Source organism: Tiliqua scincoides, chromosome 2, assembly GCF_035046505.1.
Source record: "Tiliqua scincoides isolate rTilSci1 chromosome 2, rTilSci1.hap2, whole genome shotgun sequence".
Classification (NCBI taxonomy): domain Eukaryota; kingdom Metazoa; phylum Chordata; class Lepidosauria; order Squamata; family Scincidae; genus Tiliqua; species Tiliqua scincoides.
In genome coordinates this window covers 41721682-41746954 of record NC_089822.1, presented here as the reverse complement: position 1 = coordinate 41746954, position 25273 = coordinate 41721682, and the positions used below count along the sequence as shown (strand labels likewise).

Below are 25273 nucleotides of genomic sequence, written 5' to 3'. Positions count from 1 at the left end.
TTTGTGAATACTGTGCTGGTGCACTCAGGGTGGGGAGGAACTCAGCACAGATATGAACAGGCCACTGGGGGTGAGAGAGAGCTTGTGGGAAAAAGAGAAGAGACAGTGACCTCCTCATTAACAGTGCTAGTGCCATGAAGGGAGGAGAGCAAGAGACACCTATACAGTATATGACTGGCGGGAGGGGTTACACTCACAGTAGGAATTCTGCCATCAAAGAAGTTTCATAAACACTGGACACAACTCACAAGTGTTAGTATAATTAATCTGTGGAATTCACTGCCACAAGATGTGGCGATGCCCACTAAACTGGCAGCTTTAAAAGTGGAGTAAACAAATTAATGGGCAAGTCTGTTATCTGCTACTATTCATTACAGCTATATCCTACTTTGAGGTAGTATGCCTCTGCTTGCCACTCTACTTGCACGGCAGCAACAGTGGAAGAATGCTATGAAACAGTGGAAGAATGCTATGCCTTCATCTTGTAGGCTACTCAGAAGCAAGTAGTGGCCATTACAGGAAACAGGATGCTGGGCCTTTGACCTGAACCAGGAGGGCTCTTCTCATGCTTTAATGCTGCAAAAGTGTTTGTGGAATAGGGTATCTGTAGTATCCCACACAGTACAGTTCCCCATGGTATCCTATTATGTTTAGCAATTCGGACTGCAATCCTATCCACATTTACCTGCAGTAAGCTCCATTGACTATAATGGGGCTTCTGAGTAGACATGTATGGGATTGAGTTCCCAATTATGTACAGGGATTAACTGTTTTTCATTGGAGAACATGATTGATGTTATGAAAGATCTTGTGCAAGGTATTCTTGGAAGGGCTCTAGATTTCTTAATTTTTTTCTTGCACGAACATCCTCTCATTTGAAAACTTCTGACTTACAGCCCAGTCTCAAAGTGATAACTTGCAAGCAATCCTGAATTTCAGAATTACATGATTAATAACAGTTTAAGAAAAAGAGTAATTAATCTTCTTTAGCATTTGTCCTGTGTGGTGACGGGGTCTGCTTTTTTGGATTGGAGTTGCCATTTATGGAGTTGCCATCTATCACAGGCTTGGTCCGGGTGTAGGCAGGTGATTTTCATGTCGCCATGCAGTATGTCAAGCCAGCACAGCTTCAGTTGGCCCTTCAGTCGTTTGCGATTGACCTCCAACTGAAGGCCCTTCTGTACTAGCATATCGCTGTCAGCATATAGCTTGTGGCCGTACCATTGAAGCTGGGCTTCTCTCAACTTGTTGGCGATTGGAGTGACGCCATACCAGTGCCGGATGTCATCATTGCGGACATGGTCAAAATGAGTGTTGCCACTGATCCAACACAGCATCTTTGTCTCCATGACACCGAGGCGACGTTCGGCTTCTCTTGTCACCGGCCAGCATTCAGCTCCATAGAATGTGATTGGCTGGATGACAATCCAGTAGATTTTTGACTTGAGATGGTCACTGATCGTGTCGCAAAGGACAGTGGTCATCGTGCATCTCTTTGTCCAGGCTGCGTTTACTTGCGCAGTGGTCTTGTGACTCAGGCTACCGTCAGTTGCGATCATCAAGCCGAGGTATCGGAACATCTCAGCATGTGGCAGGTCGATGCTTCTTACGTGGATTGTCCCGAGTTCACTGGGGTCCGTCATCATGTACTCTGTCTTCTTGAGGCAAAGGTCAAACAATGCAAGACAGCTGCTCCAAGTTTGTACTTGCTGCTTAAGGTTCACCTGGTTGTTGGCTGCGAGAAGAACGTCATCTGCGTAGAGAAGTGTCCATGGTGCTGGCTTTTGCAGATTGCGAGTGATGAGTAATTAATAACAATAATAAATCAGCAAAAAGTAAGAAATATAATAGGAAAAATTAATAACAGAAGTACCATTTTAAAAATTTAAACAAGAAAGATCACCTAAACTTCTAAATACAAGTCTTCATTAAGATTTTTCCTTTTGTAGTTGGAACATGTTTTTTACCATTCTGACTCACTTTGCTTTCCATTTGATGGGGGCGTACTTATAGAGAAGGGCCATCTGGTGGAAACTACACTAAAAGGGATCAGAGTAGGAGAAAAATGTATTATTTTGGATGCAAATGTTGGCTTCATAGTCTCGGAAGATTATGGTATCGCGCTCTGAATGGTGGTTCTCCAGTGTGTCCCCAGAGTGTCTTCTCCAGTGCGCGAAGCCTGGGTGAAGTAGATATGGAGGATAGACTGTTTCCCATGCAGCAAATCCCCCCTCTCCACATCGCTGAAATGGTCCAATGGAAAGGCAGAGGCCAATACGGTTGGTTCCAGCGGCGTCGCAGGAGTTGCCAGAACGTGACTGTGTTCAGCCATGAACTACCTCAGGGACTCCAGCTCTGGATTTTGCCTTGAGGTTGACTCCTGAAGCCTTTTCCATAACTGGATGTAGCCACAAGGCAGTGGAGGTTTGGGATCAGAGTTTTCCTTCTCTCAGATGAGCTGCCTTCCCAGGCTAAGGAGTCCCATCTACCCGGTGGCTGTTTAGTCGCCTCATACAAGTACAGCCAAACTGAGGGCCTATTCTTATCCCCAGCCCCCAGCAAATACAAGTGAGTTAATGATGCAGTACTAATCTACAGCTAACCTTTCTTCTTTCTGTGGCAATCCTTTGAAAGTTCAGGCTACAAGAATATTGTATGCCAAATACTGGAAAGTTCCAGAGATACCTGCACTGTAAGAATGGTGGTTAAAGTTACTAGATTTGGCAGAAATTGATAAACTTACAATTCTTCTTAAAGATAAGTCAGTAAAAACTTTTATGGATAATTGGAAACCATTCATGGACTTCCTGCGCATTGAGGGGAAAATGGCCAAATAACCTATGGATTTGATAAGTAAATAGGAGATTTTTATATTTTTCTCATTTTTCTTTTGAAAATGTACTTTTTAATTAGTAGACTGTTTTAAGATTTGATAGCTAATATTTTGTATGATTTTGTAGTAGAACAAAGAAATGTAGTTCGAGATTTCTGCATTTGCTACACAATTTGCAATATCTTTACTTTTTAATTTTTTTATTTGCTTTTAATAAAATAAAAAAGTTTAAAAAAAGAAATGAAAGTTCTGTATGGAAAAATGGATCATTGTAAATCACAGCTCAATGTGTACCTCAAACTTGTGTTACAGACAACAGAAGTGATGGGTCAATTTCAGATGGACAAGGCTTGCACACAAATTCAGCATGCCCCAAGTTTAGCAATTATTAATACAAAGTGCCATAATAATAATCTCCAGTTCCAATTCTTTTAACACTTTCTTTTCATTTAATGGAATGTGATGACAGTCGATCACAGCATTTCTATGCTTCCAGCTTTAAAGTAAAATCATGTTAATTCATGATTTATAATTCATGTTAAGTAAAATAATGTTACTTCACATTTTGAAATAAATGAACTACTCAATATTTTCTGATCCCATAAAGGCCCTAAAGACTGCCATGGTGAGGTATATGATTGGGTCACACACCAGAAGCTAGTCACCTCTTTTTTTAAAAAAAGGTATCTTTAGATTTCTCTGTTTATAAAAAAAAAGGCAGGAAGACAATATTGTTACAGCACAGTCCTATGCACATTTTCTGAAAAGTAACTCTCACTGCATTCAGTGGAGATTATTCACAGGTAATTATGTATAGAACTGCAGATGGGAATTTGTTGTACGAAACACTGCGGCACTTTGAATCTTAACAGGTTTTGCAGCATAAGCTATTGTGGACTACTAGAACCATAATAACACTTCAGCTCCATGAAATGTTATCCATATTGTCTTATGAAGTGTGCTCATATCAATGAATCATTATGCCATAATAAATCTGTTAGCCAGAAAGTTCATGTTTTTAAAAAACCGAGTAATCACATATTAGAACTATTCTCCCACCACACTGGGTTAGAAGCAATAGAAACACAACAGGAACAGAGTAGGAAGTATGGAGGCTAAAAGTAAAAGATTCTGGTTGCTTAGGGTCTCCATTTGATTGTTTAACTTTTGGGTCTCCATCTATGGATTTCCATCTCTTATGATACTAGGGCAGTGGTTCCCAAACTCTTTAGCACCGGGACCTGCTTTTTAAAATGACACTCTATTCGGACCCACCTAAGTTTATGAGACTTTAAAAAAAGAGATCTAGAAAGAAATATTTTTATTTACAAATAATAATAACCAGGAAAAAGATGTTCAAACATTCCATCTCCTTATATTTATACAAGCTTTCAAACTTCAGGAGCTGAGCTCTTTGCAGGACAATTAGCAGCTATCTGATTTATGAATAGCTTCAAGGCTTGAGGTAACTAAGGGTGCAATTTAACCAACTTTCCAGCACTGACATAGCTGTGACAATGTGGTGTGCACTGCATCCTGCAGTGGGGAGGCAGTCAAGGGGGCCTCCTCAAGGTAAGGGCATGTTTGTTACCTTACCTTGGGCCCACATTGTGGCTAGGTCAGTGCTGGAAAGTTGGTTAGGATTGCGCCCTAATTGTCTGATCTTTCCACCACCAGTGTTTTCATTGGAGGCTCTGCTCGGGGCTTTGCAACCAACCTGAAATTGGGTTGTGACCCACCAGTGGGTCCTGATTCAGTTTGCGAACCAATGTACTAGGATATTTGCATCCTGCACAGTTGTGTCCTGGTAAAATGTGCACCAGTCATTGGTGTCCCTAAATATTTGCATCTGGGTTTTTTGTTTTTTTTTTTTTTTTTGCATCCCAGTAATTTGCAACCCACTATAATTGGGCAACAAACTATAAATGGGCAAAAACCCCATGTTATATATCATCTCTTATCCTAGCCTTAACAACAAAACCTACCAAACCATAACCCTACCTTTGCATTTTAAAAATTAAAAAATATACCTAATAGAAATATACATGTATTGGGACAAAAATGTCTGGAACACAAAAAGAAGGGATGCAAGTGTCAAATACCGGGATGCATTTGATCGTGACACAGTTGTCCAGGACACAACGATCCTGTCACACTCTCTTAATCACCCTGAAGCTGTGGGTGCAAAAAGGGTACCTTTCAGAGTTAGGGTGCAATCCTAACTTGCTCTGGAAGCAGGCAGGCCAGAAGGCCTACACTGTAGCCAGCACAAGTTCAGGACCAAAAGCAGCGCAGCCCAAGGCAAGAGGAAGCCTTACCTCTTACCCCATGTTGTGCTACAGCAGCCCGAATGGGACTACTCAGATCTGCGCCATCTGACAAGGTGACACAGATCTGAGCAGCTCAGAGTCACACTCTGCTGCCCGGGATCAGGATCTGCCATAACCGCCGGATCCTGGCCCTGCCTCCTGCTCCCCACCTACCCATCCTGAAAACACCTGCCGTCCACCCTCCCCTGCCCCAAAACACCTCCTTCAAGCCTCCTCCTCACAATGCCCCCAGGCCCCTTCATTGGCTCAGCCTATGCAACTCACCCTTCGTCCTGTGCCTACATTGGCACAGGGAGGCCTACGCATATTTGTGTGCTGGCCTATCTCTCCAGAAAGTACTTACTTTCTTTTGCAACACTATTGGGGTTGGCACAAGGGACTTGTGTCAGCCCAAGTGATGTTTAGGATTGCACCCTTGGAGGACGTTTGGATCTAGGGTTGCCAACTTTCAAAAACTGTCCATTACTGTAGTTGCACTTTTAACAACTGCTTGATATGTTGATATTAATAACTGATAATGTTTATCTCTACACAGTACTGTGAAAAGTTTCACCTGCTGGTGTTTGTAGATGAAGCATCTGATAAAGGCAGAAGAATAGTTTGGGTTTCTTGGTCAGCTTGCAACCTTAGTTCTGTTAAGGTTAGAAAGACTATGCAATCCAGTTTCAAGTGATGTCAATTGTAAACCTGACTGGTTTTAATAAATTAAGACTGCAGCCATTATGTGCCCAATCCTACCCAACTTTCCAGCACTGGTGCAGCCGCAATGCAGCCCTGAGGTAAAGGCACAAATGTTCCCATACCTTGAGGAGGCCTTTGTGACTGCCTCCCCACCACAGGATGCAGTATGCACCCCATTGGCACAGCTGCAGCTGCACCAGCACTGGAAAACTGGCCCTAAGTTTGCTTTCCTTGCAACAGGTTTCTCACACACCAGGTATATGATTCAGTTTGGGGCAAGCAGTACAGCTGGTGGGAGCTCAGCTGGAGAAAAGTCTGATCTGCTGGATGGTGCTGGCTGGCATGCATGCAAGATGCCCCCCCCCCCACTGATGACTGTGACGAATATGATGCGGAGCCCCTGGCTTTGCTCCGGTGGGTGTGAAAGACAACTGTTGCGACTGAATTGGAGAGGAGGGGGAGATGGGAGCGGGGTGGGCAGACGCGATGGCTGCAGCGCGGTGCGCCCACCCACGGTAAGTGCCAGGTGACAGCCAGAGCCCTATATATGCCGAGGAAAGGCGCGCCCGATCCTCGCCGTTTCTCCTGGAGAACCAAAGTTGGGGGCTCGCCTCTTTCCCTGAGGGAGAGCGAGCCATGGACGAGGATGTGTTCAACCCGGACTACGCTGCCCTTGGACCCAACCTCTCCAGCGCCCCGCATCCCGGCTGGAACGTGAACCTCTCCTTCCCGTCCCCGTCGGCGACGCCCGGGCGGACCGTCTCCGCGGCCGCGATCCTGTTGCTGGCGCTGGTCGGCAACGGGCTGCTCTTGCACCGGCTGCGCTGCGGCGGGTGGTGCTGCTGCGCGGGGCGCTTCGGGCGGCGGCGGAAGATGGACTTCCTCCTGACCCACCTGGCCGTCGCCGACCTCTACGGGTGCGGGCTGCTGCTGCTCTCCCAGCTCCCTCCGGCCGCCGAGGCGGAGCGGGGGGACGCGGAGTGGCCGGCGGGGGACGCCGCCTGTCGCCTGCTCCGCTTCCTGCAGGGCTCCGGGGTGCTGGCGCCGGCGCACATGCTGGTGCTGATCGCGCTGGAGCGCAGCCACGTGGCGAGCGGCCCGCCGCAGCCGCAGCCCTCCCTCCTGCCCGCCCGGGGCGCCCTGGCCGCGATGGGCTGGCTACTGGCGTTGCTGCTCGCTCTGCCCCAGGCCTTCGTGCACACGCGGGCCCCGCCGCACCAGGGCGGCGGCTGCCTCAGCGTCTTCCCGCAGCGGCCCCGCTGGCACGGCCAGGTCTTCGCCGTGTACGGGGCCGTGGTGGGCTTCGTGGCGCCCGCCTGCCTCCTGGGCGGGACTTGCGGCCGCCTCCTCAGCGCCCTGAGCGCCTCCCGCGCCAAAGAGGAGGACGGGGCGGGGGGCAGCGCCCGCCTCTACCGGGCCGAGCTGCCCGGCGGCGGCAGCAACAGCCCCGCTCCGGCCCCACCGCTCCTGCTGCGCCTCCTGCCCGCGGCCACGTGCGCCCTGCCCTCGCCGCCCGCGCCCCGCTGCCTGCCCCGCGCGCGCGCCCGGGCGCTGCAGCTGACCCTGGCGCTGGCCGCGCTCTTCGCGCTCTGCGGCTTCCCGCGCTTCGTGCTGGAGCTCGGCGCCGCCTTCGCCTCCCCGGAGAGCAGCAGCGCCGCCGCCCGGGAAGCCCGCGCCAGCCTGGGCAGCCTCCTGGCGGCCACCAACGGCGCGCTCAACCCCTACGTGTGCCTCCTGTTCCACAGCCAGCGGCCCTGGGCGCGCCGTCTCCAGCAGAGCCTCTGCCGCTGCCCGGACGGACACCCTCGACGGCGGGCTCCCCACCGGCACCGCCCGCCGCCGCCGCCACAAGCCCTCACCGACCGCGCTGGACTCTGGTTCTGCCCCTGCCAAGCGAGAGCGCCCTCCGCCTCCCTCACCGCCCAGCAGGGAGAGCGCCAGGCCTGCGAGAGCGGCTTGTAAGGGGCGAAGAGACCGCAGCAGATGCAAACAAAAGCTACAGCCCCGTCCACACTTTCCTGGGAGTAAGCCCCATTGACTATAATTGACTGTAATGGGGCTTACTTCTGAGTAGATATGCATAAGATTAGGCTCTGAAGCTGCAGTCCTGACTAATGGAACTTACTTCTGAGTTAACATGCAGAGGATTGGGCTCAAATGCCGGTCTTGGACAACATGCCAGGAGGATACAAGTAGCTATGTGAACCCAAATGGATCCTAGGACCTCTGCCTCCTATGGCACCTACTTGGTACTTGGTTTGGAAAACAACAGGTGCTGAGGTCAAGCAAGTCACCTATTAATGCATCCTGATCTGAAAGACCTTCTAGTGCACCCTAAGGCGCCTGGCTAGAACTGGTGGTTGCTTCTTAGTGAGAAACAGGCACTTTGTGCTTGCTCAAACTGCGCATAGCCCAGGCGCAGAAAACCAGTGGCTTAATGGTACATTCTGAAGTGTAGGAGCTCCTCATGACACTAGCTGCTCTCCATACACCCACCCCAAAAAGACTGTACAAATGCATTCAATTTTTTTTCCAGCATACTGTTGTTTACTTCTCTTTTGAAAGTTGTAATACTTCTTTTAAAGATGAGCTCATTTCATGCCAAATTCTGAGTGGGTTGCAGTAGTTTCAAATAAGGGTATAAAAGTTGAAAAATGGAATTTAAAAATACCAGATAAATATAAAATATATCAGAGTGGTAGCATATGAATGCTTACTCATAAGCGTTCAGGTGTGTTCAACACAAGTTATTACCAGGAAAATCTGCATACATTTTTAGCTTTTATGTAACATGAGCTACCTAATACCTCTTGGAAAAGATTGTGGCCTCCTAGGGCCCAAACCTATCCAATTTTCAAGCGCTGGTGCAGCTGCAATGCAACCCCAATGTAAGGGAACAAATGTTCCCTTATGTTAAGGAGGCCTCTGGGACTGCCTCCCCACCACAGGATGCAGTGCATGGGGCATTGGCACAGCTGCACTGGCACTGGAAAATTGGATAGGATTGGGGCCCTAGATCTTAACAGGTGTCCCAGGCAAATGTGTCCATTTGCCTCCTTCTTAGCTAAGCCCTACTCTAGAAGAACTGGAGCTCCGCCTACCTTCCCCATTCACTACACCCCTGCAAACTACAGGCTGTGTGAGACTGAGCTTTAGTGAGACTTGATCCAATGGAAGTCTACAGTAAAATCACACAACTTTTTCCAAATTAAAGAAGGCCAGTTAAGTCAATGACTATTTCAGATCTAGTTTTTACTTTAAGCAGTTGCTTGGGGCTGAAAGCCTTATTGACAAAGAAATGTGTTTAGGTTGGCAGTGGTCATGCTAGCAAATATTTCTATCTCTGTATTTCCCAAATGTTTTCTTTATTACTTGTGTTCAAAGTAAATGGGAACATCCACATTTTCACTACAGGAGAATAGGTTGCAACTTTGAGATATCTCTTGCAATGGAATTTACTGTATTATGTAAATACACCCCAGCAGTGTCTGTTTTAGTGGCTGTCTGCTGGTGTTCTTTTTGCATCTTTTTAGATTGTGAGCCCTTTGGGGACAGGGAGCCATTAGTTATTTGATTTTTCTCTGTAAACCGCTTTGTGAACTTTTAGTTGAAAAGCGGTATATAAATACTGTTAATAATAATAAATACAGAATGTATTTATATATGTAAATATGTATACATATAGTATTTATGTAAATGTACCATGTAAATGTATCTGGAGCTGTACAAAGGCTGTTAATGGCGTAAATATTTCATTCAGTGGTACATGGATGGTATTTTATTTTCAGATTCTATTGTTACAAATTGCATCTCTTATTTTTCAAGAGAAAGTGTTTAAAAGAAACAGGCCTACTTGCCTGGTTACAATTCAAGCTTCTGTTAATGTTAAATTAATTCCAGCCATGAGACCTGTTGCTCCTTTGAAAGGCGGAATTGCTTCAAGTAGGAATAGTTCAGCATCCTTAGGAAGAGGAACATTGATCTAAATGATGTTGCTCTTTCGTTTCTGTAATAAAAGATAAATGTTTGAAGCTGCACAAGTCCCACCATTTCAGATTCCAGAACGTTGGTATTGTGGGAAGTGAAGAGGGAGCAGGAGAGAGAACCGCTTCCCCCCTCCATGGATTGCAAACAGAATCTCATTTTTTCTGAGTTACTCCTTCTTTGTCCTTGCCTTTGTTGAGCTAGAGGAAAAGACTCTAATTCTAATATAATAAAATGAAAAGGACAACTGTTGCCTGGGAGATAACATTTAAGGGTAGAAAGGAATTGCACACAAACATCTCTGGGTATTTACAGAAACTGAAATGTAACAATATGCTTCCCATTCATAAACTGAAATTACATACTGTGTTAATCTGTGGACAAGTATTCAGACAGCATATACTGGAAGAAAACTAGTACTTGGATACAATGCAGTAAGATAAAACTTAATACAGTTTTGAAAAAGTTTACAGTCTTAGGACCCAATCCTATCCAACTTTCCAGTTCCGGTGTAGCCACAGTGCAGCTCCGTGGTAAAGAAACAAATGTTCCCATACCAGTGACTGCCCCTCCACCACACGATGCAGCGTACACCCCACTGGCACAACTGCAGCAGCACTGGAATATTGGATAGTATTGGGCCCGGAGGGTACAATCCTGACCTTTTGCAGTGCTCTAGCATCAGTGCTGGGTATCATAAATGTGCTGTAAGTCACATCTGCAGCATCTGGAGAGGGGCTGCCAGCACTGGGTCAGCACCAGTCGGTGCTGAGCCTCAGTGCCCTGTGGAAGGCTGGCTGGTGCTCCAGCAGTAAGTAGTTTCGGGGAGGCAGGGAGTGGGTGGAACAGGGTGGGGGAAGGTGGTGTGGAGGAGGAACAGGGTGGGACAGGTGGAGCTCTGCTCCTCCAGATCCTGAACTTCATGTCGGGCCAGAAGGCCCAACATGGAGTCTCTCAAGCCTGTGGTGGTAAAATAGCCAGCACAGACAAGAAGCCCCATTGCAGGGCTTGGTGCTTTCCCTTGGGTGAGGTCCCTTTCTCTGAGATCTCTGGCAGCCTTGGCAGCACTGCTGGATGCAGTGGTAGTTGTTTTGGCACTGCTGCAGTTGGCGGAGCTGCCAGCTACAGTATTGGGCTGTTAGCTAGCAGAAATAAGGAACTGCTGATGCAACCAGCCTTAGAGCACAATTGTCTTAGAGCACAATTGTCTTGCTTGTCTACTCAGAAGTAAGTTCCATGGACTTCAGTGGGGTTTACTCTCAGGAAAGTATGCATAGGATTCAGTCTCAATTCACACAATGCTATCACCATGGATTTTTCATTTTTTGGCTTAAAAATCCTATGTTTAAAATGTAACAGGTTCTCCTGACTGTATGTGCATATACATATTCAGCTCTTCTGCCTACAAGTGTTAACACATCACTATCTCAATTATAGTATTCTGGAGTATTGTAACAAGAAAAATGTCTTATTCAAAGGCAGAGGTGCAGGTATGAAGAGAACATTTTAAATACATTGTAATATAGACAAGCATAGGTCAACCAATAATATTTAATGTACGAAGGCTATTCTGAAACTAAGTACAGCTTGGCTGTTAAAAAAACAAGACCAAGGAAAACCCTGTGTGTGTGCCTGCACTGTCATGCAGAAGAAGTAGCCTCATGTCCACAGTTCTTCTCCTTTTGTTCTCCTGCCTCCCAGGTGATTGTCCTCCTTTCAGGTCCCAGAACACAGTGGCCAAGTGGTACTTAGTTTCAGAATAGCCCTTGTATATTAATGAACAGCAAGGTAATTCAACTTTAGAAAATAAAAAGAAACTGACCAATTCTGCTTCACAGAATAGCTTTTAGACAGTTCTAAACCAGCCTCTCTGGGAGATCGTTCTCTATGTACTATTATAGCAAAATACCTGGTCCAAAAGTTTGTGTGTACACAGTGTGCTGTGTTAAGCATGGTAACTCTGACTTATGAATGAGGAATAGGGATTTAATTTTCAGACTCTCCAAAAACATGTATCTATACTAGAAGATTATCCCTTAGAACCACCTATAATTCAATACAAAGTCCTAAAGTGAACTTTCACACAACAGGTCTGAAGAATTATGTTCCCAGTTTTCCCATTTGCAGACTAAAGACTCTCCTTTAAAAATCAAAAGTGAATTATCAATCAAAGCTAATGGGAAACTGAAGATGCCACAATTAAAACAGTCCAACAACATACCTTGCAGCCCAAGCCTAGGCATGTCTACTCAGAAGTAAATCCTATTGTGATCAATGGGGCTTACTCCCAGGTTAAATGTGCATAGGACTGCAGCAATCCTATCCAATTTTCGAGTGTCAGTGCAGCTGTGCCAATGGGGCATGCACTGCATCCAGTAGTGGGGAGGCAGTCCCAGGGGCTTCCTTAAGGTATGGGAACATTTGTTCCCTTACCTTGGGGTTGCATTGCGGCTGCACTGGTGCTGGAAAATTGGATAGGATTGGGCCCTTAGGCTGCTACTCTATACACACTTGCCTGAGATTAAGGGCCTAATCCTAAACTCACCCAACACTGGTGCTGAGCCCTGGTACTGGGTTCGGTAAATGAGCCATAAAGCACGTTCACAGCACCTGGCGAGTAGGGAGTGCTGGTGCTTGGCCTGTACCAGTCAGGCACCAGGCCCAGCACCAGCAAATGGAGGATACTGTTGGGGCTAAGTGAGGCCGCTGGGAGGTGGTGTGGCCTCTGGAGGGCAGGGTGGCGGGAGGAAGCGGGGTAGGAAGGGGGTGGGACCCATGGAGAGAGTTTGTCAAGTCCAAGCCACCAAAATAGCTGACGCAGACTTGAGAAGCTCCATTGTGGGACTTGGGGCTTTCCCCAGGGGAAGGGGACAAAAATCCTCTTCCACCGAGGAGACTCCCAGCAGCTTCCCAGTGTCTGCTGGATACAGCAGTAGCCACTTTGGCACTGCTGCTTCAGCAGGTGCTGGGAAGCTTAGGATTGGGCTGTAAGTACCATTGAACCCAATAGGGCTTACTTCTGAGAAGACAAAGGATTGCATTATTGGTGTGACATGCTTCGTTTCCCATTGGTTTCCATTAATAATTCACCTTTGATTTTGAATTAGAAGTCGGGCAAAAAGTAAACAAATATGTAAGGCACATATTATAGCCATAAATAGGTAGCAAGAGGTGAAAGTAGTCTATGTGGAAGATCCTGATACATAATAATTTTTGACAGTGAAATGGTCCAATAGCAAGACTGGGATTATCTTATTTGAGAGCACTTTGTGCCAGTACAGATTTTAATACTAGACATTATGCTAGAGTTCAGTGCTTGTTTTATTTCTTTATTCAATTTCTTTATTTTCAAAGCATTTATAGCCTATTTGTCTTACTCCAAAGAGGCCCCCAAGGCAGCTTATAACATATTAAAAGTAAAATATTAAAATTGGATAAATTTTACTTTAAGAGAGTTAAGTTTTCAATTAGATAAATTTGTGGTTGCAAATGTGATATTGTAGTAAAAGAGTTATTGCAAGTATATACTGTTTTTATTTGCTGAATATACTCTTTGGGCTTGGGCAGATGTAACAAGCAGTGATCTCTTAATCATGGTTCAAAAACTGGGAGTGAATCACAAGTTCTCTTCCCAGTATAAATTTCTCGTCAGGTTTTACCACAGTTAATCATTGTAAGCACTATGGATAATAGTAAAGAGGGTTATCTCTTAACCAGGATTGTAAACCAGGGTTTGGTTAGCAAACTCTAGTTAAGTGGGAACTGAGTTAGCATTACCTACTGTTTATACTGATGTAATGCTTAACAGTAGGTACAGCCAGCAGAATGAATTTGCATGTTGAGGTAGGAGGGGATACTGGATAGGGATCCAATGGCCCACTCCCCATCTCTGTAACAGTAAGAGATCACTGCTCATTACATGAGCAGTGCCCCCTTCAAAAGAAAGTTATTAGGAGCAGTCACTCTCATTTAAGATACTTCATACGTCCACATCCCCTTTAATCCACCTATCAATTGCATATTCATACTTCTTTGGGTTCTTCTTCCAGTCCTGATGCCATCTGAGGTTAGCTATAGTTTCTGAATAGTTTTGGCCTAAATTTTGTTTCCAGTTGATAAACTGCTGCTTGTTGTATTCTTGTACCTTGGCAGAGACTTTGGGATAGTCAACTATGGAGAGAAGCTTTTTGTTCAATGATTCTGTGATTGCTGGAAACTTGGTCGCTACATTTGTAAGTTCATCTGGATCAGCAGAGAGATCTGTACCAAAGAAGGAAAAAACAAATAATATGAATTATTTGAAACTTCCTTAGTAAAAACATGAGGTAGCCTGATTCTATGGCCCAAAGATGGCCACACCTGTGTTTGTACCTGCATAAGCTAAAGAGTATCATTTGATCAATCACTAGCCCTTTATCACCACAATAATAGTTATAAGGTCATAGCAGCTGCAATCCTAGGCACACACCTAGGAGTAAGTGCCATAGAACACAGTGACATTTAGTTCTGAGTATACATACATAGAATTGCATTGTAAGTGCGGGAACTATAACACAATTTTAGTCCACAGCAATTGTGCAGTTCCTCCACCAATCACAACACAACACTGGTATAACTCTACACGCCATTGGGGGGGGGGAACTCAGGTTGGATGCCTCAGCATCGCTCCTGGCTTGCTGACAACATCTCACATTTCCTTATCCCTGTTAACTCCAACCAAATCCTAGCTAGTCAGAATTATAGAGAAGACTAATAGCTCTCTTGTTGTGGCATCTGCCTCATCAGCGTAGGTCAATGGTTTACAGTGCTGCGCTGTGAAAGGGGTAATCAGATCCGGTTCCTGGTAGGCGTTATCTCTCAAGTCTAACACCTGCCCACAGTTCCTATGTTTTCTGTATCTCACAATGTCACACATAGCCATCCATGTTATTAAAATAATTGATTTTTAACAGAAATGTGCATGGGCTTAAGAAGGAAGAGGCACAGCCATTGAAGAAAGAGTACAAAAACTAGATCAAAGCAGGTAATCTCAGAAGTGGTAAAACGCACTTCATTAGGAATCAGGAGATCCAAGATCAAATCCTGGTGCTGACATCCTAGTTTGTTCCTTTTTTATAGTTGCACACTCATCACAATTGGTTTGCTCCACACTGCTCAAGTGCTATATATAATTCTACTCTACATATTTGCAGGTTGTAATAAAAGTACTATGTTACAGTTTGTGTCTGAATTTTTAAATAGTTATTTTAAATGTAAAAGTATGAAAATCATAAGAAAATATGATCAACTTACAGCACAGGCCTATGCATGTCTACTCAGAAGTAAGTCCAATTGATTTGAGTGGGACTCACTATCAAGTAAGTGTGTATAGGATTTGAGCCTTAATAAGTAATGAAAGTTGAAACCAGAACTCTCACTTAGTAAAGCAAGAAACTCAATAACCACTGACCCACAGCCTACATAACCATGTTAGCAATGCCACTAGCTGTCTCACACAAGCTTGAACCACAACATGCCACAATTTCTGCGCTTCATGTCTTTGGGTCAAGAACATTCCCAGACCATCTAACCCCATCACTCAATTCAGGAGGAACTACAATTTTGTAGTTAAGTGTATGCTTGTAAGGCCTGCAGTCCCAGATACAAATCCAGGCTTATAGTCGTAGGAAACTGGGAGGCCAATCCTGAGCTCGGCGCTCTGGCTTATCGCCGGAGCACACTGTCACAAACGTGCTGTGAGGCATGTCTGCGAAGCTTACCGCCGGGCTAGCACCTGTGCTAGCCCAGTGCTGGCTGGCACTGGGCTAGCGCCAGGCAGGCACCCATCCTCCGCTGCTTGGCGGTCTCATGACCCACCGAGCCACAGCACAATAAGTGGGGCCAGGGAGGGGGGTGGGGAGGAGGCATTCTGGGGAGGGGGGAGGCATGCTGGGGGAGGGAGGGAGGCGGGTCCCATGGAGCTCTGCTCCACTGAATCCAAGGCATTCATGTGGGCCTCAGCACCCTACATGAATGCCTTTACCTAGTGAGTAGCCCCATTGTGGGGCTTCTTCCCTTACCTGGGAGAAGGGGATGAAAGTTCCCTTCTCCCGAGCTGCCACCTGCGGCAGGCTGAGGAGCACAGAATGCAGCGGGAGCTGTTCTCAGTGCAGTTGCAACCAAATGCCCCAGGTACCTCAGGATTGGGCTGTGGGCTAGGCACCTAAGGTACTGAAGAGTAGGTGCTCTTACCTGTCTGTCCCCCCCAGTATTCTCAGTACACTTTGGATATATTCCCACCCTTCCTTTCAGGGCTCCATATATTGTATTTTGAGTTAACACTCATATTTTTTCTGCAGTGAGTTACAGCCCAATCCTATGCATGTCTACTTAGAAGTAACATAAGAACATAAGAACAGCCCCACTGGATCAGGCCATAGGCCCATCTAGTCCAGCTTCCTGTATCTCTCAGCGGCCCACCAAATGCCCCAGGGAGCACACCAGATAACAAGGGGCACACCAGATAACAAGAGCCCTCATCCTGGTGTCCTCCCTTGCATCTGGCCTTCTGACATAGCCCATCTCTAAAATCAGGAGGTTGCACATACACATCATGGCTTGTACCCCGTAATGGATTTTTCCTCCAGAAACTTGTCCAATCCCCTTTTAAAGGCGTCCAGGCCAGATGCCATCACCACATCCTGTGGCAAGGAGTTCCACAGACCAACCACACGCTGAGTAAAGAAATATTTTCTCTTTCTGTTCTAACTCTCCGAACACTCAATTTTAGTGGATGTCCCCTGGTTCTGGTGTTATGTGAGAGTGTAAAGAGCATCTCCCTATCTACTCTGTCCATCCCCTGCATAATTTTGTATGTCTCAATCATGTCCCCCCTCAGGCATCTCTTTTCTAGGCTGAAGTACGTAAGTCCCATTATAGTCAATAGGGGGTACTCCCAGGAAAGTGTGGATAGGATTGTAGCCTTAGACTGTTGCAAAGGATGATTCTGATTCACTCAAGGATTTATAAATGGGATGTCCTTCTCCCACACTTATGCTCTCTGTTCAAAATCTGAGGTCCTGCTCTGTGTGCCCCTGCTGGTGGAAGTTCAGCCTACTAGGAAGTTCAGTCTACGAGGTACAGAGCTTTCTCAGAAGTGGAACTAACTTCATGAAATGCCTCTCCCAGGAAGACCTGCCTACTGCAACACTATCTGTCTTTAGATGCCAGGCAAAAATCCTTGAGGAAGACACTTTGAAGTCAGCTGATTTTTGCTGTCCCCTGATCTCCTATATGGGCATTTGGAAGGTTATTTTCCTGTTTTTCTGATCACTGTTAGTTTTTTGAGATTTTTAAAATTTAATTTCTTTTTAAAAATCTGTTGTGTGGTTTTTGTGCTCTGCTGCTTTTTACTAATTTTTGTTTGCTTGCTACTTTGAGATATTTTATAAGATAGTGAATAGTGGTAGTGCAAGCCAATCCACCTGAATTCACCCCAAATTCCACCCCACACCTGCTAGCACACTATCACCTCTCTACTCTCTAGCTTGTGTCTCATAATCTTTGTCCTCCTTGTGTCTCAGAATCTTTGTTCTCCAACTTCAGCTCCACTGCCATTTTTTGTGAAATGGTTTGGAGGGAGAATCTTAGGAGTTGAACCTCTCCACTCCCACCGTTCTCTCTGCTAGAGATTTTATAAGAAGCATCAATGGAGGCAACACAGGAGGAGATAAGTCCTCCCTACTTTCTTCTCACATACTTGGAGAGCACACAAGGATGGGACAGCTGGAAGGAGCAGCAAGGCACTCAATTGGCTGGGAAGGTGGCACATGGGAATACACAGGATGCAGGACATCCCCCACCAGCTTGCCACTTCCCTCCACTCACTACCTGAGGCAACGTGTTCAGCACACTTCATGGCTGGGCCACCCCTAAATGTAAGATGCAATCTTAAGTATCCTGTGTTGGTGTAAGGTGAGAGACATATGGCTGTACTAGTGCAACACTCAGATGCACCATTCTGCTCATGAAGATCAGGCCAACACACATTTTGCTTCCTTTACACCAATTCCTGAGTATATTTGGGGTGCTGATTCCAAAAATCCGTTTTGCCCTATCACATCTAGTTTTGGAGACATGGCATAGCCTCTTTAGTGAATGGTTCAAGCAGCTTCCTCATGAGGCAGCATACACCATGGCTTCCTCATGAGGAAGCTGCTTGAGCCATTCACTATACTATATCTCCAAAACTAGATGTGATCAGGCAAAATGGATGCCATTTTTGGAATTGGCACCCCAAATTCATATCAAACCACCATAAAATTTGGGAAAACTTTTCTGACCCTCAATTTTGTAGGCCTGTGAATTAGACTAAACATTTGATCAAGCAGTAAACATACCAAATAGCTGAGGAGGCACTGAACGACCATTTGAATAAGCTATGTATTTCCATTTGTCAGTTCGTAACATGTAGGCTGAGGAATTCACATTGCAGCCATGGAACTCACTCAGAACCCAAGTAGGACGCAGTCTTCTGGATGGGGCTTCTTTTGCTTTGTCTTCTACCAAAGGCATCAATGAATATCCACTGCAGTTTTTCGGAATGGGTATTCTAGCGATATCTGAAAAAAGTCATCAGTAAGTAAAGTTGATAGGAAGCACTGAAAAGACTGATTTAGAAGAGAAACATTGGTCTAAAACCTGTGAGTAAAGCATTTATAATATAGAATTTTCCCATTACAGCTTTGTAAATAAAATTTGCAGGAGTAGTTATCCACAGAGTACTCCGTTCTCTGGAGCAGAAGTCAGTTAAATTCACTCCTTTGTGTGTTTTAACAAATATGTTAAAATATGTCTAGGTAGCTAATACAGTTGCAGCCTATTTATCCACAGATTTTTTATCTGCAGATTTGTCTCAAATGGGGGTGGGGGTACTGAAAGTCACACACACCTTTGCCTCCTTTGCCCTTCGCTGGCCTCTTGCTCCATTTCCAGGCAGCCCAAAACACTGCAAAAAGGCTCTGCCTCACCCAGGCAGGGAATAGCCCTGGAGCCATGGAAGAGGTTCCCTCTATCGAAGGAACAGTAACATTCCTGGAGACCCTGAGCCAGCAAAGAGGATGAAGAGGGGGGCATAAAACCCTGTGTAACCAGAACACATGCAGCAAGGTGGCACTCACCCCTGAGTGCTCTCACTCTTTCTCACTCACACAGGGACAGGTGTGGTAGCAACAGAGGGGATTGCTTTAAAAAACCCAGGGAGTGTTTGCCGAATTACCCTCCCCCTCATGATGCAGGCAATCACAAGCACAAGTTTGTGACAAGCTTGTGACACAAGCAAGCCTTCCTACCAAGCAAAACATGAGATATAGCTTATGATCCTCTCCACACTTTCCTGGGAGTAAGCCCCATTGACTACAATGGGGCTTACTTCTGAGTAGAAATGCATAGGGCTGGACTCTGAAAAGCTCAGCATCCCACCTGTGAAAGAAGTGGGACAGCTGGCAACAGGGAGGGCTCAGGAGGGGAGGCAGGATGGGGAGGAGAGGGATTGCTTTAAAAAACCCAGGGAGTGTTTGCCAAATTCCCCCATGATGCAGGCTCTCCTGCTCCAGCAAGCCTTCCCAAGCAAGCCTTGGGAAGCCTTGGAGAGACAGGTGAGGGTGAGCAGAGAGCCGGACTACAAGTCCCAGAATGTTCTGGGGTAGAGGAGCTTCCATTATGGTGGCCAGGGAGGGCTGCAGCAGCAGCAGCAGCAGCGAGGAGGAGAAGAACCCACAGTGCTGTTGGGAGGCTGCCTGGGACACAGAAGCTTCCCAAGCAAGCTCACCATTCCAACTGTGAAAGAAGCAGGACAGCTGGCAGCAGGAGGGCTGAGTACGGAGGGGATTGAGAACAGCTGCCTTAGTTTCCTTCCATCCAGAAGTGTCAGGCTGCAGTGTATTTGTGTAACTCTATGGAGTTTAGTACAACACGTTTTTTATTAATCACACCGAGTCATGGAATGGAACTAACATGGATAAATAGGCTCCACCTGTATAACCATTTTATAATATTTTATATATCAAGTGCATTATACTCCTTTAATCTGTACACAACCCTACAAAGTAGGTCATTTTTATTCCCATTTTCCAGGAAATCAAGGCAGAGTAGATTTTCCAAGGCTATCTAGCTTGCAACTGAGAAGATATTTGAAGCTAAACTTCTTTGGCTAAGGGCGCAATCCTAACCCCTTATGTCAGTGCAGCACTTTCCTCCTTTCCAGCACTGACATAAGGGCAATGTAGCTCTGAGGTAAGGGAACAAACATTCCCTCACTTTGAGTCCTCCGTGAGTGACACCCAACTGCAGGATGCAGCACATGTCCCATTGGCACTGCTATGCCAGTGCTGGAAAGCACTGACATAAGGGGTTAGGATTGTGCCCTAACAGTTATGGCCTTTAGAAGAAGTGCAGCCTGTTGTCTGGAGTGTTTTACATTTACCCATATATTCAGTATCCTTACTTTGCACTGCCTGTGGAAACAGAGCACAACTCAACAGATAGTCCACACATTTTGGCGTTGGTATATTTTTGAGAAATTAATGCAAGAAATGAAGCAAGGACAGATACTGTGGAATTTGTACTTTTCTCAAGTTAACTAAAAACTCAGGGTATTAGGAATAAATGCATGAGTATTAGTGCATAATATTATGAAGGCACATTGTTAATATAAACATGGAACATATATGTAAAGCACGAATTGTAACATAAAGCCATGCCAGAGAAGACAGTCTCTATTTAACAAGGACAAAGTCACAATTTTCTTTCTTTATAGTAAAAATAGCTATGAAAACAATAGTCATGATTTGTTTGGTTACTCACCTAAACAAATTAATTCTCCTTGATTTATGTTTTTATTTTTTAACATTCTTATCACAGGAAGGAAGAATCAGCAGAACATATGGGGAGTGAGAGAACAGGAAGGACAGTGATTTAAAAATACAAACTTCAGGAAGGGAGGAAAAATTTTAACACAGTTGGAACAAAAAAATCACCAACAAGAAGGGAGGGATGGAAGTTTGATTAAAATATGCTGTATGACTCAGATGATTAGTAATGTTAAAATAAAGCCTGTAGTGAGAATGTATGGGGGCTGCTGAAAGAACTTACATTTTCATGAACATTTTCAGTAGCATCAAAAAGTGCCCACTCACCCATGACTTTTTGGCAATTTTAAAATTATATCTTCATAAATGTTTTCCTATCTAAAAAGCTTTCCCCTTACCCTGAATTGACTTCATTAGCCCTCTGTATTGTCATCACATAGTCAAATATTACCATGTGGCATCTTGGTCACAACATGATAACCAGTTGACAGGAATCACTCATGTGATGATCCAAAAAGCATTGCCCTCAATTGGCTTTGTTTGCCTTCAGAGGTACTTCGTTGCCTGAGGCTGCCAGTGTGATTAAGTACAAAGAAAATTAGGAAAAAAATTGATACAGAAACAAGAGCAGCCAGTGGAAACAATAGCAACAGAGGACTGAAAAAAATGTGAATATTTCCAAAGTTTTTCAAGAAATTTTTCTTGCATTATTCTCAAAACCGGAAATGGGAATTTTCTACACAGTTCTTTAAGAATGCAATGTCTTTCACATCGCAATTAACTGCAAAGAACTTGCAAGGACTCTGAGATAACAGTGAGTTTATTTAGATCATTAAAAAAAAATATCTGTTTTAAAAACATTTGGTTAAGGTTCTTTCTGAAGATACATGAGAAACTATTGAAATTACATGCATGCACAACACATGATACAGAGAACCAATCAGTGGGCATATGGAAAAAAAACAGAAAACACACTTTGTGCACTCATTAAATTATTATAGATGAAACTGACCATGGGCTACTCCATACTTTGGTCAGCTGCACCAAAATTCCCTCTGTCATCAGTGATGTCACAGACACTAATACACACCCAAAAAAATCCATTTATTTGCCCTGTTACTAGTGTGGCAAGATTGGAGCCTTATTTTCTGAAAACTCAGAACTGGTCAATTGAGCAGAAAACAGTATTCCTCTAGCTAAATGGCATATCAAACAAATTGTTCACTTTTCTATCTTTGTAATGCAAACACATTGTACTTTTGAACAATTGATGCTATCTATTGCAGAGGGGACAATTTTGAGTAATTTTTAATCCTGTTTGTCATTAATATAAAGTAATTTTGTTATTCAAACAAATGTTGCTTACCAAGCATGGTAGGATAGATATCTACAAGGGATACCACATTGGATATGAGTTGCGACTTAATATTGGGCCCCATTATTAGGAGAGGAATGTGGGAACTTGCTTCATACATGCTCATTTTATAAAACTGCCTGTGCTCCATCGCAAGTTCTCCATGATCTGCAGTGAATATGACAAGAGTTTTATGAAGCAGTTCTGTTTCGTTTAGAGCAGAAATGATCTCACCTGCAACAAAAGACAAGAAAATGTTAATATATGCATTAAATATCTGTATGTACAAAAACAAAAAGTCATGCAAGGTAACTTCTCCATCAAGACTTGGCTTTTGGCACATGCCCATATGGTGTCATGTGAATTGTGCAATGTGAGAGCAGGACAAAGATTTGACTGCTCTGTGTGATCCTTCCCTTTTTCCAAATGGGCTGAAGGATCATGCAGGTGGGATGAATTAGTTCACCCAAAATATCATTTGCATGATACTGAGATTGCAACTGATACTGAGATATGTTTTTCAGCAAGCAGCTAGTGGGAAGTGACACCACTAGCATGCCTGTAGCATGCTTCTGTTTTGATTCATTAACAAATGACAAAATGGTGAGCCATAGACGATCCATTAGAATTTACCTGCATAGAGGCTGCCACCTTCTACCATAATGTATGAAGGTTGTCATGTTTCTACTAGTAGAACTCAAACATGGAGGCTGCCATGTTTAAAAGCTTTGAGCTCAAAGGAAAGGTTGCAAGTGTGGTGAGCATGCTAGAAGTTGAAAAACATATGTGACCAGAGTGTGATAGGAGGAGATTTACATATACCTCTGTGCTACTGCTGAAAACCTAGCTGAAAAACATATACAGCCTGAGTGTGCATACTCCCAGTATGAAGGTCATTTCCACCATGAGCCATATTACTTTCTTCATGCATCTATTTTGAGTTTTATAGATACAGCAGGTCAGAAGTCTAAATTAACAAAAGATGCCAGAATGATAAAACACTGAGAGCGCAATCCGAACCAACCTTCCAGCACTAACATAACTGTGCCAATCTGGAGTGCACTGCATCCTGCAGTAGGGAGGCAGTCAAGGGGGCCTTCTCAAGGTAAAGGCATGTTTGTTACCTTACCTTGGAGCTGCACTGTAGCTAGGTCAGTGCTGGAAAGTTGGTTCGGATTGTGCCCTGAGTCGGTTTTTACAAAGCGTGAATTTCAATTAAGAATATCCAAAAACTTCCAGGTATGTATGCTTAGAATTACAGCTCATATATAGTAAGGATCAAGCTGGTAAACATTTCACTGCAATGTTATTAAGATATACATTAAATTAGTAAGAGAATTATACTAAGATATTACTCACCAAGCATAGCATCAGTCTCTGCGCACATGGCATAATAATGTGCTCGGATATCTCTGATTTCTTTTTGTGTAAATTTCCCAGTACAGTTCTTGGTATAAGAGGAATAATAATCTACTGGGTGCATCTCTGAAAATGGAGTCCATCTTGGGATCTTGATGGCTTTATATATAACCTAACAACAAAAAAGGAATCTATTGTATTATTTTTGGCAAAAATGTAATGTATTGTGCATCTATTTGTCAGTGATTTTCAAGTTGGTGTCCCAAGGGGCACGTGCTGATTAAACTTAAGATTCCATGAGCTGAAGATAGCAGTTGCTGTTTGGTAAACTGGTGGCTTGATTGCAAATAAAAACCTGGAAACCTTAACATTACCAGTAGCTGCAAGCCAGACAGGGAAAGCATCAAAATGGCCTGCCCCCTTAATGCCTTATGAAAAAGAACTGCTAGTGGAATGAGATATTTTTCTTGAAATGCATTTCTAGCCTGGTCCTCTTGGGCTGCCACATTGGGTCAGGGATTTTTTAAACACTGCTCTTCTTGTCAGGGCTTAATGCATTAGTACTGCTTGCCCTCCAAAGGATTACTCGGGGATGACTCCAAAGGTTCTTGGATGCTCCATCTGTTATATTGGTTGATATTTCTTCTTGCCAGTGCCAATTGTTAAGAGAGAATAGGTGGAAAGTAGGAATCAGCAAAGATTGTTGCAACAAGATTTTGTGTAGCCAGCAGCTACTTCCAGCCATTTGTAACAACAAATGCTTATGTAAATTATCTAAAATGGAGTCTCTTCCTACAAAATTTAAATTGATTTTTCCTTGCTTGTTACTGCTCATGTGTCTAGGAACAAAGCCAAATGCCTGGAAGACTTTTCCAGCTGATATAGTGTATTCCAGACCATCTGCTTAGCAACACAGTGTACCATGAGTGCATCATGTAATGTTGATGTGCTACTCTGAATTAATTAAATGAGTGCATCATGTAATGTTGATGTGCTACTTTGAATCAAATGAACAAAGAATTTGACTGAATGCCAAGTTCCAACTTACACAGGCCACAAGAACTATGCAACTACATATCCAGCAGGGCTTTAAAGGTTTTTAACATTTTTCCCCAAACAGCTGTGCCCACTCATGCCCTCCGTGGCAAATTAATGTGCAAAGAAAAAAGGTCAGAAGTTCTCTATGGCACCTGAAAACCCTTGGGCTCACACAACAGAACTCCCTTGTTTACGCTTTAAGTGTTTTGTGTTACATTGGCTTGATGGCATCCTACACTTCTGGCAGCCAAACATGTGCTCAGGTCATTTGTTCTCAGTGAAGGCAATTCCACAGCTGGACAACAAATGCAGATTGCTGGGGCTGGGATATAGGGGAGGGCTACTGCTGCCCATGAAAACATTTCAGATGCTTCAGCTGATGCAAAATGTAGTTGCTCTGGTGCTATTGGGTGCTGATCAGCATGCTCATTCAACACCACTACTGATGCAGATGCACTGGTTACCACTACCAGTATATTTCCAGGCACTATTCAAAGTCCTGGTTATGACCTTTAAAGCCCTACATGACTTGGGTCCAAAGTATTTCAGGAACTGCCTTCCCCCACATGAATCTGATTGTTCCATTAGGAAGACTTGTAATTCTGCCTTATTCCTAGATATATTCGGTGGAAACCAATGAGAGGGCATTCCTGGTAGTGTGCCATGCGCTGGGAAACTCCCTGTCTTGTGAGATGTGGCAGGCCCCTTCATTATAAGAATTTTGCCACAATCTGAAGACCTTTATCAGGAGTTTTTTTTAAAGGCACTTTAATTAGGCATCTGGCTGGGTTTTATTGTCTTTTTTTCTGGGTTTGTTTTTTTTAATATAGTATTGTTTTAATTTCCT

General features: G+C 44.4%; 2 protein-coding genes across 3 annotated transcripts in view; one reads left to right on the top strand and one right to left on the bottom strand.

Moving 5' to 3' along the window:
* Positions 1–6480: 6480 nt before the first annotated feature.
* GPR150 (G protein-coupled receptor 150) lies at positions 6481–7806 on the top strand. Its single transcript, XM_066612552.1, has 2 exons — positions 6481–7255; positions 7361–7806. Exons 1-2 carry the CDS (start codon positions 6481–6483, stop codon positions 7804–7806), a joined length of 1221 nt encoding a protein of 406 aa, XP_066468649.1.
* A 5325-nt stretch (positions 7807–13131) lies between these two features.
* ARSK (arylsulfatase family member K) overlaps positions 13132–25273 on the bottom strand; it is a 59154-nt gene continuing 47012 nt past the window's right edge. Inside the window, exons 5-8 of one of the 2 annotated variants that reach the window (XM_066616142.1) lie at positions 23389–23560; positions 22042–22263; positions 18315–18428; positions 13132–14088 (exon numbers count right to left, since the gene is read on the bottom strand). In XM_066616142.1, coding sequence (XP_066472239.1) covers positions 13808–14088; positions 18315–18428; positions 22042–22263; positions 23389–23560 — 789 coding nt within the window. In that variant the 3' untranslated portion in view covers positions 13132–13807. Of the gene's footprint in view, positions 14089–18206; positions 18429–22041; positions 22264–23388; positions 23561–25273 lie in introns of both variants that reach the window. The other variant, XM_066616141.1, reaches the window with a different exon arrangement.